This window comes from Heloderma suspectum, chromosome 5 (genome assembly GCF_057233095.1).
Source record: "Heloderma suspectum isolate Gila_16-S chromosome 5, 16-S_ref, whole genome shotgun sequence".
NCBI classification, from domain to species: domain Eukaryota; kingdom Metazoa; phylum Chordata; class Lepidosauria; order Squamata; family Helodermatidae; genus Heloderma; species Heloderma suspectum.
The window spans coordinates 217,008,429-217,024,300 of record NC_139462.1 but is presented as its reverse complement, the minus strand read 5'-3'; the positions used below and the strand labels follow the sequence as shown (position 1 = coordinate 217,024,300).

Genomic DNA, 15,872 nt, shown 5'->3' with positions numbered 1-15,872 from the left:
CCTATCAGCTATGTATGGTGCAGATGGAGATAAAGAAACAAATCAGACTCTGAATAGGATGCCAAATTAGAGTAGAACCTCAACAAGAAAAGCAGTTGTATCACATGAGAACGACACAGTAACCTTAGTCTAGCAAATCCAGATTGAAAGTGCTTTCACAGATTTGATCAATGGCATTTGTATTCTGCGGACTCTGGTCAGGTAACATGTTATAGTGCTCAGTTTCACACTTTACAATCTGAGGAATTAACTTAGTTTTTGTAAAGAAATTATATCTAAAATTTGTGGCTGACGCATCCATTGGTCCATAATGTGAGCCTTGCAAACAAAGCATCAAATCTATACCATATATTCTCATTTATTTATCTCTAGCATAAGTTAGAGAAGCTAGCAAGAAATAACTCTGCGCAGAAAATCCAATTTATTTATCATCTTGGTGATATAATTTATAATAAAATAAGATTCCTTCTGCACAAAAGCTGGTCTTTTCTTTATGCTAGCCTTTTTTAAAACCCAATTCTAAAGATGTTTACCCCTTCCCACAGTTTCTCTTGTGCAATTTTGCTGAAGCCATTGTACTTGTGTCTAAATGATAACAGAAAAATCAGCAACATTCAGCTACTAAATGCAAACTACAAATGTAAAGGCTTCTTGGCCACTGGAGACTGTATTATAGTGTAACATGCCTGGGAAGTTTTAGCACAACATCTATACAAGATTTAAAATAGAATGTGCACTTGGAGGGCTGTAAATTTTTGAAATGAATGTTCATATTATTTTATATGCTTTTTAACATTCTATACCACAGAAGCGCAGAATATCTAGTACTTGCTTCGTTGATTTGCCAGTGTCGCTAAAATGCTGAAGGGTGGCACTACACAGAGTTGAGTTTTTACAGTTCACATTCAAAATTACGGCCACACACACCACACACACACTGCAGGCTCGCTGTGGGTTAAATAGTTCACAGTGGGCTATTATGTTGTGTGAACAGCCCCACTGGGTTCCTCCTGTCCTATTGCCAAAGTTAAAAGTTCCCTAAACAAATGCATATCTTGAGAACGTGAGTACGTTTGTACACATGCCTGGAGAAGCACATTAAGTAACACTGCTGCCAATCAGTTTCCGGGGGGGGGGGGGGGGAGAACAGGACAATTTTTAGTATAAAAAGAGGTTGAAAAAATCTGTCCACTCATGTGAAACATGTCATGCAAAAGCGAAGAAATTAGCCTTTACTTTGGAGATCCTCCAGTCTTACAAAAAAATGACTTCCAGTCCTTGACCCATGAACATGTTTCTGTGAGCTTACCTACAGAAGAGACAGCTGTTAGAGGAAGAGAGATTGCCTCTCCATCCACTCCTGGGCCTAATCTAAAAATCTACTTTCAGTGTCTTCCTCCTAGCTGGGGAGTGGGAAAAGAAACCCAGGTGTCCATCTCCTCCCTCCAGCCAATCATCTCTTAAGGAAAAGGGAGAACTGTGAGTGCTGACATGCTCACGCATTTCTACCACTAACGTCTGCAGTGAATCCAAAAGCACATACACTGGAATATATGAAAGTTAGCAATGGGCCACAAATGAAGCAGGAAAACAGCAGACACTTTTAAACAAGGACACCAGAATCTGTGATGAATTTCCTATTTCTCCAAATATAAGTTCTTTCGTTTAAGGACTACTCTCTTCCTCTTTTTATCTGAATAATAGTCAGAAGTAACTGAAAAGCCTTTTTGGAGGAGCAAAGTTCTACGTAAGTTGGAAGGAAGGAAGGAAGGAAGGAGGGAGGGAAGGAAGGAGAGAGAGAGAGAGAGAGAAAGAAAGAAAGAAAGAAAGAAAGAAATTTTGTAGAATTTCAAGTAGAAACACTGCTCCTGAAGCAATCAGAGGATCCAAATTTGAGATGACTATAATTTTATAATGAACTACAGAGCTAAAAACCACTGACAACCACCTTATTCGGCTTAATTGTCTCTAACTTTCTCTGTAATAAATATGGAATATCAGATCCCAATATTCTCTCTCTGCCTTCCCCGCACTTCATTCCGAGCTCCTCCCTCAATGTGTTTGGTAGAGTAAACTGAGCTCTAATTAATTTTTTTTTCACAATCAGGCAATGCCTATGGAGTTCTTTAGCTTTTCAGAAATTATTCATAAAATATTATAAAATCTAACTCCTTCTTATCAGAATTTCAACCCTTCCCCACAACTATGCTAAACATATCATGACACACTCTTGGCATCCCACAGCACTAATGGCAATCTTACATATGCCAATTGCATTTAATCGATTTCAGCCCAGTCTACCCAAAAGATCACCTTTGCCCTTATAAAATACATCACCTATGTACTTAGTCAGAACTCCAAGACTGCAGTGGCCAGAAATCCTCTTTTGCTGGAGGAAAAGAAAATGTGTCTTCTGGAAGTGAGTTTTATTCAAACTGGCTTCTGGTGGTTAGGCATAATCAACATGGTTACCTGTCCTGAGCCCTAGCAAGGGGAGAAATCCAAACAAACAAATGAAGTGAAGCAACATGAAGCAGCTACTTGATGGAAATGGCAGGAATCTGCTACCTGCCCCTGATCTGTCTCCCTATGTCTTTTTTTATATTTAAACTAAGCTGTAATCTAGAGCCTCTTGCTGACTTTTCACTTCAAGTGCAGAAATATCTAAAGATGCTGTCTCCCTGTACACATTTTTCATGCATATAATGTCCAGTTCTATGAAGAATGCTTTTAAAAACAACTCATACCAGTCAAGTAAAATATTATTGCTTCATAGGACACTTTGCATCATATAGATAGTCACCTACAACTCTTACACCCTCCAGCATTATAGGTTCTTGAACCTGCAGAATCATGCTATTGTAGCAGCCTATGTGGCCTCCTGACTACAGCATTCGTCACTATATGGCCATGCAGGTCTACACAATGCAGTGATTACTTGAAGCCAACATGGATTTGTCAAGAACAAATCCTGCCAGATGAATCTGATCTCATTTTTTGATCAGGTCACCTCCCTTGTGGACTGTGGGAATGCTGTGGACATAATATACCTCGACTTCAGCAAAGCTTTCGACAAAGTGCCCCATGGTATCCTGATGAGCAAACTAGCTCAAAGTGGGCTAGATGAAACAACCATCCAGTGGATCCACAGTTGGCTACAGAACTGGACTCAAAGAGTGCTTATCAATGAGACCTTCTCAAACTGGGGAGAGGTATCGAGCGGGGTACTGCAGGGCTCAGCCCTGGGCCCAGCGCTCTTCAACATTATTATTAATGACTTGGAGGAGGAGGTGCAGGGAATGCTGATCAAATTTGCAGATGACACAAAATTGGGAGGGATAGCGAATACCCTGGAAGACAGAAACAAAATTCAAAGTGATCTTGATAGGCTGGAGCGCTGGGCAGAAAACAACAGAATGACATTTAATAGGGATAAATGCCAAGTTCTGCACCTAGGAAAAAGAAACCAAATGCAGTTACAAGATAGGGGATAGTTGGCTCAATAACACTACAAGCGAGAAGGATCTTGGAATTGTTGTTGATCACAAGCTGAATATGAGCCAACAATGTGATGCGGCTGCAAAAAAGGCAACTGCTATTTTGGGCTGCATTAATAGAAGCATAGCTTCCAAATCCTAGGAAGTACTAGTTCCCCTGTACTCAGCACTGGTGAGGCCTCATCTGGAGTACTGTGTCCAGTTCTGGGCACCACACTTTAAGAAGGATGCAGACAAACTGGAGAGGGTTCAGAGGAGGGCAACAAAGATGATCAGGGGACTGGAAACAAAGCCCTATGAAGAGAGACTGAAAGAATTAGGCATGTTTAGCCTTGAGAAGAGAAGACAGAGGGGAGATATGATAGCGCTCTTCAACTACTTAAAAGGTTGTCACAGAGAGGAAGGCCAGGATCTCTTCTCCATCATCCCAGAATGCAGGACACGGAATAATGGGCTCAAGTTACAGAAAGCCAGATTCTGGCTGAACATCAGGAAAAACTTCCTGACTGTTAGAGCAATACGACAATGGAACCAATTACCTAGGGAGGTAGTGGGCTCTCCCACACTGGAGGCATTCAAGATGAGGCTGGACAGCCATCTGTCAGGGATGCTCTGACTTGGATTCCGGCACTGAGCACGGGGTTGGACTCGATGGTCTTATAGGCTCCTTTCAACCCTACTATTTGATGATTTTCTGAGAAAAGATTATGGTGACAGGTGATGAGGGAAGCAAAGAGGCACAGAGGACAGATAGGGGACCAGCAATGGGGGGTCTATTAGGAAAGATGAATTGCTGCTGAGAAGGTATAGTATACCTACATGGTCCTGCAACAGTAAGCTGTTGCAGGATCATGCTGCTTCAGAGTGCAGATGAGCAATCCAAATGATTACTACCCCACAAATAAGGAATCCCTGCACATACAGAACTAGCATGTTTGAGAGAAGGTTCTAGCCTAGCCTTCTCCCAAATGTGCTAGGTTTGAATATGCAGGGAGCTTTTTTTTTAAAAGGTCATTATTGTTCTTAACTATAATAATAATCAACAACAAATAAGGTTTCAAATATGCAGTCTCCCACTTGTAATCTGAAGTGGTACAATCCAGCAACAGATACTTCAGGGGTGACTGATCATTATGTGTCATGTCTCTACAGGAGATCATGTGAGATAGGGGGATTCAGAGGAAAGTGAGGATTTATTGTCACCAAACAATGAACTAAATGATTTTGTTGGAGAGGCAAACACAATAGTATGACATCTCATTTCAGCCATAACATAACCCTCTCCTTCTCTTTCCACAACTGTGCTACCCACTCCTTTCCATATGATGTGTGACACGTGTTACGAATGACTCTTGTCCACTCATAGACAAGTATAGACCCTAATTGCTGTGCTATACGCAAAATCCTCACCATGCTTGCATAATAGCAGCTCCTGAAACAGTCACACAGAGAAATAGGCAATTAGCCATTGTGTCAGAAAGACACGGGTTAGGGGCTTCCAGAAAGCACCGGTGCAATGAGCTAGAGCAGAGATCTGTCATCTAAATAGCGGACAACACATCAAGCATAGAAATCAAACTAACAGCTATTGCAGAACAAAGTCCCAGTGGTTTCTGGCAAAAAGATTCAGAGCCAGGACTATATGTTGGCTACTCTGGCTTGCCTGGAGGAGGGAACAAAGAAGAGTGCCAACATGTCTAGTACCAGCTGCTTTCCCCTCCTGTCACCAAGAGTAGGCCAAATTCAGGAACATGAATCTCTGAATAAGAGAAGTTTTTTTTCATGAGCACAAACATTCTAAAACTAATAAGCAACAAGCTTCACATGCCAAACTCATCCAGGGGAACCTTTGAGATATGATTGTGTGCTATGTTTTGGAAAGCCAGGAATATCACCTTGAATTAAATGGCATCTTTCAGTACATTTTCTACTCCCATTAGTTTTCTTTATGTCATTACCATTCTCTCACGAAATAAATATTTATTTGCTCTGTAAGACAGTATGGCACCCAATGGGTATGTCAACTATTTACTAGGATAACATTGTTTTTGAAATATTCTAAGAAATAAAAAATGCAAGTGGCAAAGTCTGAGGTTAATTACTTTAAATGATAGTCTCCTGGAGATTTAACTCAGACCACTCTGCCATTTCTTTCTTGTTATGAAGAATGCCATCAAACATATTTGCACATTTTAGTTTGCCTTGGAGAAATGTCATTCTCCCAACCTACCCACCTACACTTCTTTCCTAACAGGAGTGTGTTAACTTGAATTACACAGAGTTCTCTGACAATGGAACCAAAAAAAGATAAGTTTCAGTTCTCTTCCTGTCCTAATATTTAAACTCCTAGAGTAGCCCTCTCCAACCTAGTGCCTTCCAGATGTAATTCCCATTCTCCTCAGCCAGTGTAGCCATTGGCCATGCTGACTGGAGACACTGGAAGGTGTAATCCAACAAATCTGGAGGACACCAGGTTGGGGAAAGCTGTCCTACAGGTTTCCTTTTATAAACCCTTCTACTGTGAAGCTAGAAACACTTGGGAAAACAGGAAAGTCATGAGGATGGCAAAAATCTACATTCCCACCAAGGGTGGAAATTCTGTCCACACACTTGTACAACCTAGAACTGGAAGTCCCAAGTGATGGGCTGGGACCCACCACTGCAGAAGCATATTGCTAATATTTGGCAATACAATACTGCAGCAAAGAAATAAACACATTTCTGCATTCAGATAATGACAAGATTCCTTTGGTGGGACCCCCTTAATGAAAGGTTTGGGAATCATTATGCAAGAACTGATCAGCTCAGACCAAATCAAATATACAGAACCTATTCTGACAAATAAGATATACAGAACGTATTTATCAAAACAATGCTGAAATACAATAAACTGTATGCAATAGTAATGCTGGTCTTTAACAATACCAATACTATTTGCATCTCACTTTAAATGCTGCAATACATATCTGAGGTAGTTCGAAGTGGTTTTTAAAAACTCAGTAGAAACATCTATTGACACAGGGAACTGTTGCTGTTGGAAAATAAAGGCTGGCAGTATATTAATCAAAGACACATTGCTTTACCAGGAAATGTGAATGAAGAGAATGATATACCACTCATTGCTGTATTTTACTTTTAGTACTTTTTATTTACTTTGGTCTGATCCACTACTCCTGTTAGCTTTAGTATATTTGGCTCAACATCAGCCTTAGGCACATACTGTTTAATTAACTTTAATAAAATATGTATGCCCAACCATCCAATGTAAATACTTCTTTTGGTTTCAGGCAATTAGTCTTAATCATATCCAGTTAAATCTCTGCACCTAATAATTCACCATTCATATCTGTATCTGTATCACACTATGCATTAACTATAAACTGTTACATAATTGCACATTGTAGATTAATGCATGGAATATATTTTATAAATCCCAAATCTGGCTGTTTTAAAAATGCACATTAAAAAATTTCATATCCAATTAGGGTTCTAAAATAAGTCTAACAACTTCTAATATAAATGAATAGAATAGACTAAAAACTAGCCTATCATTCAGTCTTAAGAGGTACTTTATTTTTTTTAATAACAGGATAAATTGTTCAAAACATCAGTACAGTAATATAAAAATCCTAGCAGCAACCCCGCAAGCCCCCTCTCCACATTGCCTCAATGCTCAACTTTCATTCTTCTCCTCTATATGCATCTGCAATGTTTTCCACACATATGTAATTGCTTCAATGCCAGTCATAATGCTGAGCTGTTATATGGGTCTCCTAAGACAGAGTGATTCTCTGTGTCATATGTTATAATGTTAAGCATTTTGAATATCCCAGCTTGTCAGATGCTGTTAGTCTCTTCCAAAGATGCTATTTGAACTTGTCTGATGATTTGATACAATTGCAAAGTGATCCTATTTTCTTCCTAAATTTATACAGTTTATTAGATTCCACTGTTCTACAAAGTTGTTTCTGTTCTATTTTAGAGCAAGTTGATGTTCAGTATAACACAGAAGGTATATAAATTTGCTCTGCTTTCATGAAACACATTCTGTAAGCTAGATGCAGAAATACTGAGTCATCTAACATAACAAGTATTGTATACACAGAAACATATTTGACAATACAAGGCTGGAGAGAAGATTGAACACAGAAAACTAAGGACACACTATTCTTGGAGGAATCATTCTGAACATTATCTGTCAAAAACAATCTGAAAAGTGACAGCTTAGGATAAAATATTGAAGTGGGGGCATGCTATTCATGCTGAGAATAGAATTCCTTTGATTTAGAGTGAAGACAACCTGAAGTACTTAAAAGTAAATTATACAGGTTATTTTGAGTCAGAGAAGGGCTTATGGTTCTGTAACACTTGAAAAATCCAACCCACTGAATGGGGTTCTTAACGTTTCAGTGCACAATCTTAACGACACTGGATTCAAAAGGCCTACTGCCGTTAATGGGAGGTTAGGACAATAGCCTTAATTTCATATGTTCCAAACAAAAATTAGAATCCTGAATACAGATCTCTGGGCATGCAAAGAAGTATATCTAGCTTAATGTGATGGTTAGGAAGGTTTCACAGCCTAAATTCACTTGCATCCTATTTTCTTACAGGAGTAAATACATTCCTCTTTGCTAAGACGTGGTAAGTACAAATAAACTAAGAGAACTGTATCAACATAGAGAGAAAAAGGGTTAAGCACAGTGAGTTCAGCATCATTCTGTTTCAACATGAAGACTAATCCCTCAGACACGACTGAACAACAACAACCAGTGGCCTAAAAGATTATGTTCACTAATAAAGTTCTCTAATTCAAAATTATAATGCAAGCAAGGTGATTTGGCATCATCTTGCCTGGCACAGTACTCTGCCATGTAGGGGTCAAAAGCCAGAGTGCAGTTAGAATCACAAAAACGTCTCTTGGAACAGAACCAGTACAGCATCCCTAAAGAGCAGCAATCATCAATGCACATGGCCATTAATAAATCGCTTACTGATGGTACCAATGACAATGAAAATATGCACTTACTGGCAATGTTTACACACTGTCCCCCTTGCACTCCATGCTTGAATGTTTCCCTCTCCCCACACACACCTTGGGCTATGTGCTAACTAGAGGCTTCAAAGCATGCAAGTAAAACCAGCTCAATGTTGTAAAATATCAAGTTAACTGCTAAAGATTTCTTTGGTGCTTTGGTCACAAAAATCACAGTAGGAAGCTGGAGTTTACAGAATATTAAACTGGCTCTATCTACAGGACCATACATATTTTTAAAATCCCAAAGAGTAAAAAGATTGGGTTTTCAAGGATTTTTGGTAGAAGCAATAAGACTGTCTTAATGCCCTGGGCTCTGACACTGATTTAAATCAATTGTTACACGTGCAATTAGGCAAGGATGTGAAAGTATTAAAATGGACACAAAAGTAGATGGTGTGTGTCCATGCATATACTGCACGTTATGCACATGTGATAATTCATACTGTACTGTATTTCACATGGGCTCTAGAAAGAAGTACTGGTGAAGTTGAACTATTTATTTTCTCCCCGCCCCATACATTGATTATGTGCGTTTTTTTTTCTGAACTCAAAAGCAAGCAAAACAAAACAAAACTCATGAACCAACTATACCTGTCAGCCCTCCATTTCATAAATACAATTCCAAATGTTCGAAGTGTTATGCGAGTCTGCCATTTTGTATTGCAATAGGTGACAACTTGGAAGGTTCTTTGATGGCTGACAGATTTGGTTTGTGTAATTTATTATTAATGAAGTCTTAAATGCTTTGCACCCTATTTGCCAAAAGGAACTGGATCAGGCACACCATACATGTGTGAAATATTTCTGCGAGGAAAAAAAGACAACAGCTACTGATTGGTGCATAGTAGATTTATGTTTCATAATATTCATTATGCCTCAACAACTATGGGCTACGTGCACAGCAGTTATTACAAAACCTCTTGATGAGATCATGCACACACTGAAGCCAGTTGATGCTTTACCACTGACTTCAACAGGACTAAGGTTTCACCCTAAAATAAAATCCTGCAAGGGTAGCAGTGCAAGCGTTCTCTCACTGGCAATACGATTTGTCATTTCTCCCTCTACATTCCCTTTCCCATTACCACAGTACATCAGTTAGAATCAAAACGTACCACTACTGCAAGGGTCAGCCTGTATTCATAGGTAAACAAACATCTTGACTAAAGTCACATGGCTGGATTAAGAGGATAGATGGATATTGAAGGTTTTGTTCTTGTTATGAAAGACTGAAAAAGTAGGTAAGGTTTATTTATATGAATAACATAATATTTTGAAGGTATAAAAATGACAGGCAATAACACAAGGCTTGCCAGTTATATTCATAAACTTGATTTTCTACCTTATCCACATCACATGGAAAAAATTGATTAGATAGTAGTAAAAGTGTGTTATAGATATATTAACAGAGGCATATGAATGCAAATATACATTTCCAAATTGTAGATCTACTTTATATGTAGTGCAATCCTATTAAGCATGTTTACTCAAAAGTAATCCCCCCTAACTTTAATGGGAGTTATGCTTTAGTAAGTTGAGGACTGCAGCTGAAAGCTGGTGAAATGGTTGTTCTTAGGATCGCTTCCATGGAATTGTTCCTTCTGTACCTACATGAAAAAGTTTTTTCATCTTCAGTAATGCCAGGCAAAATCAGAGGATGATTGCCCTGTGCCACCACTTTCTTAATATGGTAAAAAAAAAGAAAGAAAGAAAGAAAGAAAAGAAACCTCATTATGCAAACTCCAGCTTTCCTATGTTCCTCGTAATGCCGTAAGTCACTCATATAGCCCTAGGTCAACAATGCCACACTGAACAGCACACCCATTAATCTAAACTTCCAATTATGAAAATGTTTTGAATGATCTCCTCATGGCTATTTGAACATGTGAAGTTGTTCTGATGAGGTAAAGGGGTGGAAGAATCTCTATTCCCTCAAAATTTTAAAGAATTCCTTTAAAATGAACAAAATAATCATATTAATTAGTTTAGAAGAATGCATTCTAGTTTGTCAGAGTCCATAGGCTAGGACTTTGCCACTAATTTTACCTGGGAGCAGAATGAACAGCACATCTTATTTAACTACCTGATGCTAAAACAGGCATTAAATGGTTTATGATTTGGTTTGGTTACTATCTTGTATTGTGCTTTGGCTGGAATTGAATTCAAAGGCAGACATTATGTTGATTTCAAGAACACAAAAATCAAACCCTCCATCAAAACCTGAATTTAAATTCAGACCATCCTACTTTTACGCTTATCACCACTGTCATAACAAGAACCAATGGATCTATTTGGGTGAGTTGGTAGTGGAGAAACTTGGACTGCAAAATTAGATTTAGGCTGCAATCCTATACTCACTTACTTGGGAGTACATCCCATTGAACTCAGTAGGATTTACTTTTGAGTGGAGTGGACATATATATGATTGCTATGTTGAAATGCTAATTTAAAAATAAAAATAAATGTAAACATATACCATTAATTCTTAGATCTAATTTTAGCTGTTTAAAAAGATCATAAATGAAAATGGAAGAACTGAAGTTTAGACTTCATTTAGCATCTGGATTACAGATTCCTATTAAACAAACCAGAGCTCATTATAAAATCAATATCAACTTAACCAGTGTGCCCCAAGAGAAATGGCAAAAAGGTCACTCCCAGAAATTCAAACAATTTTCCTGCTGGAAGAGCATGATTTTAATTACAGATAATATTAATTAGAACTGTCACAGGGAAGATTGTCTTCTTACTTATCACACATAAGTATGATTCTCTCAGTTTATTAAATTTATATGCATTAACAAAAATAGATATGTTATCATTTACAATATAACACTTTACATTAAAATGCTTACAGTTTAACTACAGAAACAAAACTAATTTAACAGTTCAGTATTATTTACACACACTTTTTTGGTTTCAGCAGATGCACCTTCATTTCACTGAAATTTCTCCCTTTCCCTCCTTCTCCCCCTTTGATAAGGCATTCTTTCTGCATTACTTAACTTTAGACAGTTTTCTTCTTATGCTTAGAACTAAAGTTGAAAGCTCTTCCTCTGAAATGTTAATAACTTGGCACATGTTTGAATTCGCAACTCTTACTGAAAATTTCATTGGGTATGCAATGTTTCCCTCCCCCAGGGAGGAAAACACAGTTAGTACAAAGATGACTGGAGAGAGGGAGGGAGAAAGGGGGAGGGAGAGAGAGGGAGGGAGAAATTAGGGGGAGAAAGGTAGATCCATATTTTTGAGCATTTCAAAATTCCAGCTTCTGTACTCCAGGATACGGAAGCAAGTACATTTGGACTTCAGAGAATATAATGATAAAAATAATAAAATGAAAGTCTAACTCAAAAGGTTTCCTAAATGTTTTATTATTTGAATGCACAGCTCATTGTTCCAAGGGTGTGCTTTAGCAATTCTGAATATTCTTATACAATTGCAGATAATTCTACAGGAATACTAACATTTATGGACCCTAGTCATGTAAGTGTATAATTTGTTCCGTTATATAAGATTCAACATAATATGTAAAATGTCTATGCGGCAATAAAGTATATGGATTGCCTATTGGAAATAAGCTGTCAGTTCTTTGTCAATGTTTCTGAGACAGCACACCTTTTATCCTAGTTTGTTTATAATTTATTGCAGAAGATTCATCTATAATCTTTTCATGTTGCTTGGCACATATCTGCTGCTATTGTTCTCAGAATAAAACAGGCCTGCTTTTAACTTCTCTAGCTAGTGCAAATTTATCAGCATTGCATTCCAATTTATCTGAATAATGGGAGAAACTGACAACTGTGCGGGTCAAAGGTTCTTTTCATATCAGACCTCCAAGAAGCCAATGATTCAAAGAGAGGGACACCTTCAGATAACTGAATGATCCACGCCTCATAAATTGTAAAGATTGTTTCTAATATCTACAATGCAGTGACAGATTCTAGATATTAATGGGAGGGGGGGCGTCCAGAGGCACCGCAATTGACAACTACCTCTTTTAACGTTTCTAATTAGAGGCACATTTACAGCAAGCTATAAGAATAGCCAAGATTAATAACTAGCAATAAAAAGCTGTTACAGTCTATCGGGGGAATATTAATGGAGGGATTCCAAGTAAAGCATTGTTTAAAGAAAAAAAAACTACCTCAGCTATAAATAAATAAAAGCAGTACTCTCTCATGTGTGGGATAATAAATAATGGTTTAAGTATCTGAGAAAAATAAAGAACCGATGGCGTGGAAAAGCCAGCCTCTTACCTGATAAGCGGCAGTAGCATCAGAGCCAGTATCTGAGCCCAGGCTAGTCAGCTTCTCTTTCAGTTTGTGATAAGAGCTGTGGCGGAGGCAGAAGATGACCCCAGAAGTCACAAGGACCCCCAAAATGCAAGCAGTGGAGAGTAGCGTTAGTATGATGAATTTGGTGGTGTCTTCCTCTTCCTGAGCACGGTGGGGCAAAAGTTGCAGCTTGTTTTTCTGTATCAAAAAATAAAGGGGGTATATTTAAGTATTTTCTCTTTTTACTTTTTATTTAAAAGTATTTTAAAGAAAGCAGCAAGAGCAGAAACTTAGCAACCACCACTTGGAAACGTTACCACGCACCACATTTCTATCAAGCATCCCCCACATAATATTTTAAAGAAACTGTGACTGCAATCCTATACATACTTTCTAGGACGTAAGCCCCACTGAACACAGTGAGTCTTACTTTTAAGTAGATATGTATAGGACTGCACTATTTATTGTTGGCTTTTACATATGTTGCAACTAATCCTGATTCTTTGGCATGGGCTGTTCTATAAATCCAATGTGGGAGTCCATTCCTAACGGAACTTCTAAGATCTACTATATCTTACTGAGTTCAATGAGATTTGCCTTCCACATAGTGCACTTCAGATTGTATAGGCAGCCCAATCTTATACATGTTTACTCAGAAATAAGTACCATGGAATTCAATGAGGCTTTCTCCCAAATCCTGTACATAGGACTGTAGCCTCAAATGAACTGGAGAACATTCACAGTCACACACAACAATTCAATCCAGACTTACATGAAAAGACCCAAGTTTTCACCCCCACTCATTAAAAAAGATTAATTATTAACACATACCTTGCCTCATTGTTCACCAAAGATCTAAAAAGCTAAAATGCATATAGGATCCTATTGAAATTATTCTAGGAAAAAAATATTCCAACAATAAACCTGATCTACGTTATAATTAGTTTTCCTCATGGTATTTTTTTATATAAGTGGGATGTAGATTTCTTCTGCTTGACAAATCATCCTAAAAATCTGTTCAATTGGCTTCTAAAAAAATTACTGTTGTCCGTTAGGATTTCGTTTTTATTTTACTTATGAGGAAGGAGGGTTTTCAAATAGGAAGGATAGAATCCAGGTCTCTTTTTTCTTCCTCACTGGAAACAAAACCAAACGTAAGTTCACTCCTTCTCTCTTCAGGGAAGGAGGAGGAGGGGAAATGGAAACGTTTCCAAACTCATCCAGGGTTGCTTTTTTAAAATGTGTGCAATTGTGCGCGTGTCTGCGCGCGCGCGCGTAGCGACAGAAAAGAAATCCTGGCGATGCCTTTCGTTTGTCTCCATGCGCTGAAAAGTTGTCCAATAATTTCCCCTCATTAGCTTCATTATAAGCTATATTAGCAACAATTAAAATCGCAACATGGCTATGAAAAGCCCGGGCACGCAGGATTGCCGGCTCGCTCATTTGGCCAGCGCTTCACAATTACCAGGGAAATGAATGGGAAAGCACGCCCCTGCCTCAGCTCTGGTTGCTACAAGATGAGAACAATTAGCCAAGTCCATTCCACCACCTCATTTCGCGGGGTAACAAAATGGATTTTTCCCCCTGAATGCCCGGCCCGGCCTATTCATTATCTCGCCTCTCTTTAGTAATTTTCTGCTCCGCATTCAGCTGGCCGCCGCTTAATTTCCTCCCGGCTAGGCACGTACACAAGCGGCTCTCGTGTCAGGCCCCGCTCCGGTTCTTTTCTCTCTCTGCCTCTGCCTCTCTCTGCCTTTTAAATCTTAGAATCGGAAAGGCCACCGAAGCAATTAGCGCCGCGTCTTGGCTGGGAAAATAGCTGGCCATTAATTAGCCTCCTCGCTTTAGCGGCGCGCCTGTTTGGAGCGGGGTTCTGGGGCTTAATGGCACGGAAAGGCAGGTCCCGGCAAACTCTTCCTCCCGCCCGCCGCTTCGTGGCGCAGGGCCGAAGCTCGCTGGCCGGAGCGCAGGCGGCGACTGACGGCAGGCAGGCAGGCAGGCGGCGCGCACTCGCCCGCCCGCCCGCCGGGGAGGGGCTCCGTTCGCCAGCCGCTCGCGCCGCTTTCGCTTTCAAGATGAAGATGCCGCCGCCGCCGCCGCCCCAAACCGCAGGAGGGACCAGGGAAGGATGCGCTCCCCCGCCTCCGCGGCCAGCGGGAGGAGTCTCTCTCCCAATCTCCACCTGCCGCCTCTCCTCCTTAACCCGGCACAGAGAAGGAGGGAGAGGGGCCCCTGGTGCACAGAGCAGACTCTGAAGCAGAGGCGCGAAGCGCCTCTTCTCCAGCGACGCAGCTGCCCCGCCTGCGCGCCCTCAGGGCCGCTTTCCCCCCAGACGCGCAGCTTCCCTTCTCTTGAGATTACCGTGAAGGGAGGGCACGGAGTGACTGGAGAGACGCCGCCCTTTCCCTCGACGGCAGCCTATTAACAGTTTAGTTAATCTATTCCGCACGTGGTTGGGGGGCTGGGCTGCGAACCTGTGCGCTCTTACCTGGGAGTAAGTAAGCCCCACTGAGCATAGCGGAACACTTCCGAGGGCTACATTTCTAATCGATTTCATGAAGAGTTACTTCTAAAGAACAGCCCGGAAGTAAGTCCCACAGGTTTCAATGGGTTCTGCGCCAGAGTAAGCGGATCGGGCTATAAAGCTACGATCCTACACGCACGCCCTTGAGGATATGCCCCACTGAACACTGAGGCTACGCGTCCCACTGGAGTTCAATGTTACTTCTTCGAAGTGAGCGAGCATAGGAATACAAGCTACCAGCTCCATCCTATACATGTCTACTCAGAAGTAAGCCCCATTGAGCAATCCCATACACCCTTACCTGGGAGTAAGTTCCATTAAACTCAGTAGGCCTGCGTAGACATGCATAGCATTATGCTGTTCGTGTATTACGCATTGCAAGCCTCTGCATTTTGATCCCAAAGCACATTTGAATCGGATTTAATTCCCAGTAGGTACGCATGCTTAAAATGGGTATGGATTATTCGAAGGCACCGAAAAATCCCACGGAAATCTATCTGCGTGCTAAAGATAGTAATGTAGGGGCCTTGTTATAG

General features: G+C 40.1%; 1 protein-coding gene across 3 annotated transcripts in view; it reads right to left on the bottom strand.

Annotated features, from left to right (window-relative positions):
- The window catches only part of PTPRN2 (protein tyrosine phosphatase receptor type N2), a 1,142,627-nt gene that overhangs the window by 131,898 nt on the left and 994,857 nt on the right, over positions 1-15,872 (bottom strand). For all 3 annotated transcript variants that reach the window (XM_084859285.1, XM_084859286.1, XM_084859287.1), the window contains one exon: positions 12,795-13,010. In XM_084859285.1, the coding sequence (XP_084715411.1) occupies positions 12,795-13,010 (216 nt within the window). The remainder of the gene's footprint in view (positions 1-12,794; positions 13,011-15,872) is intronic.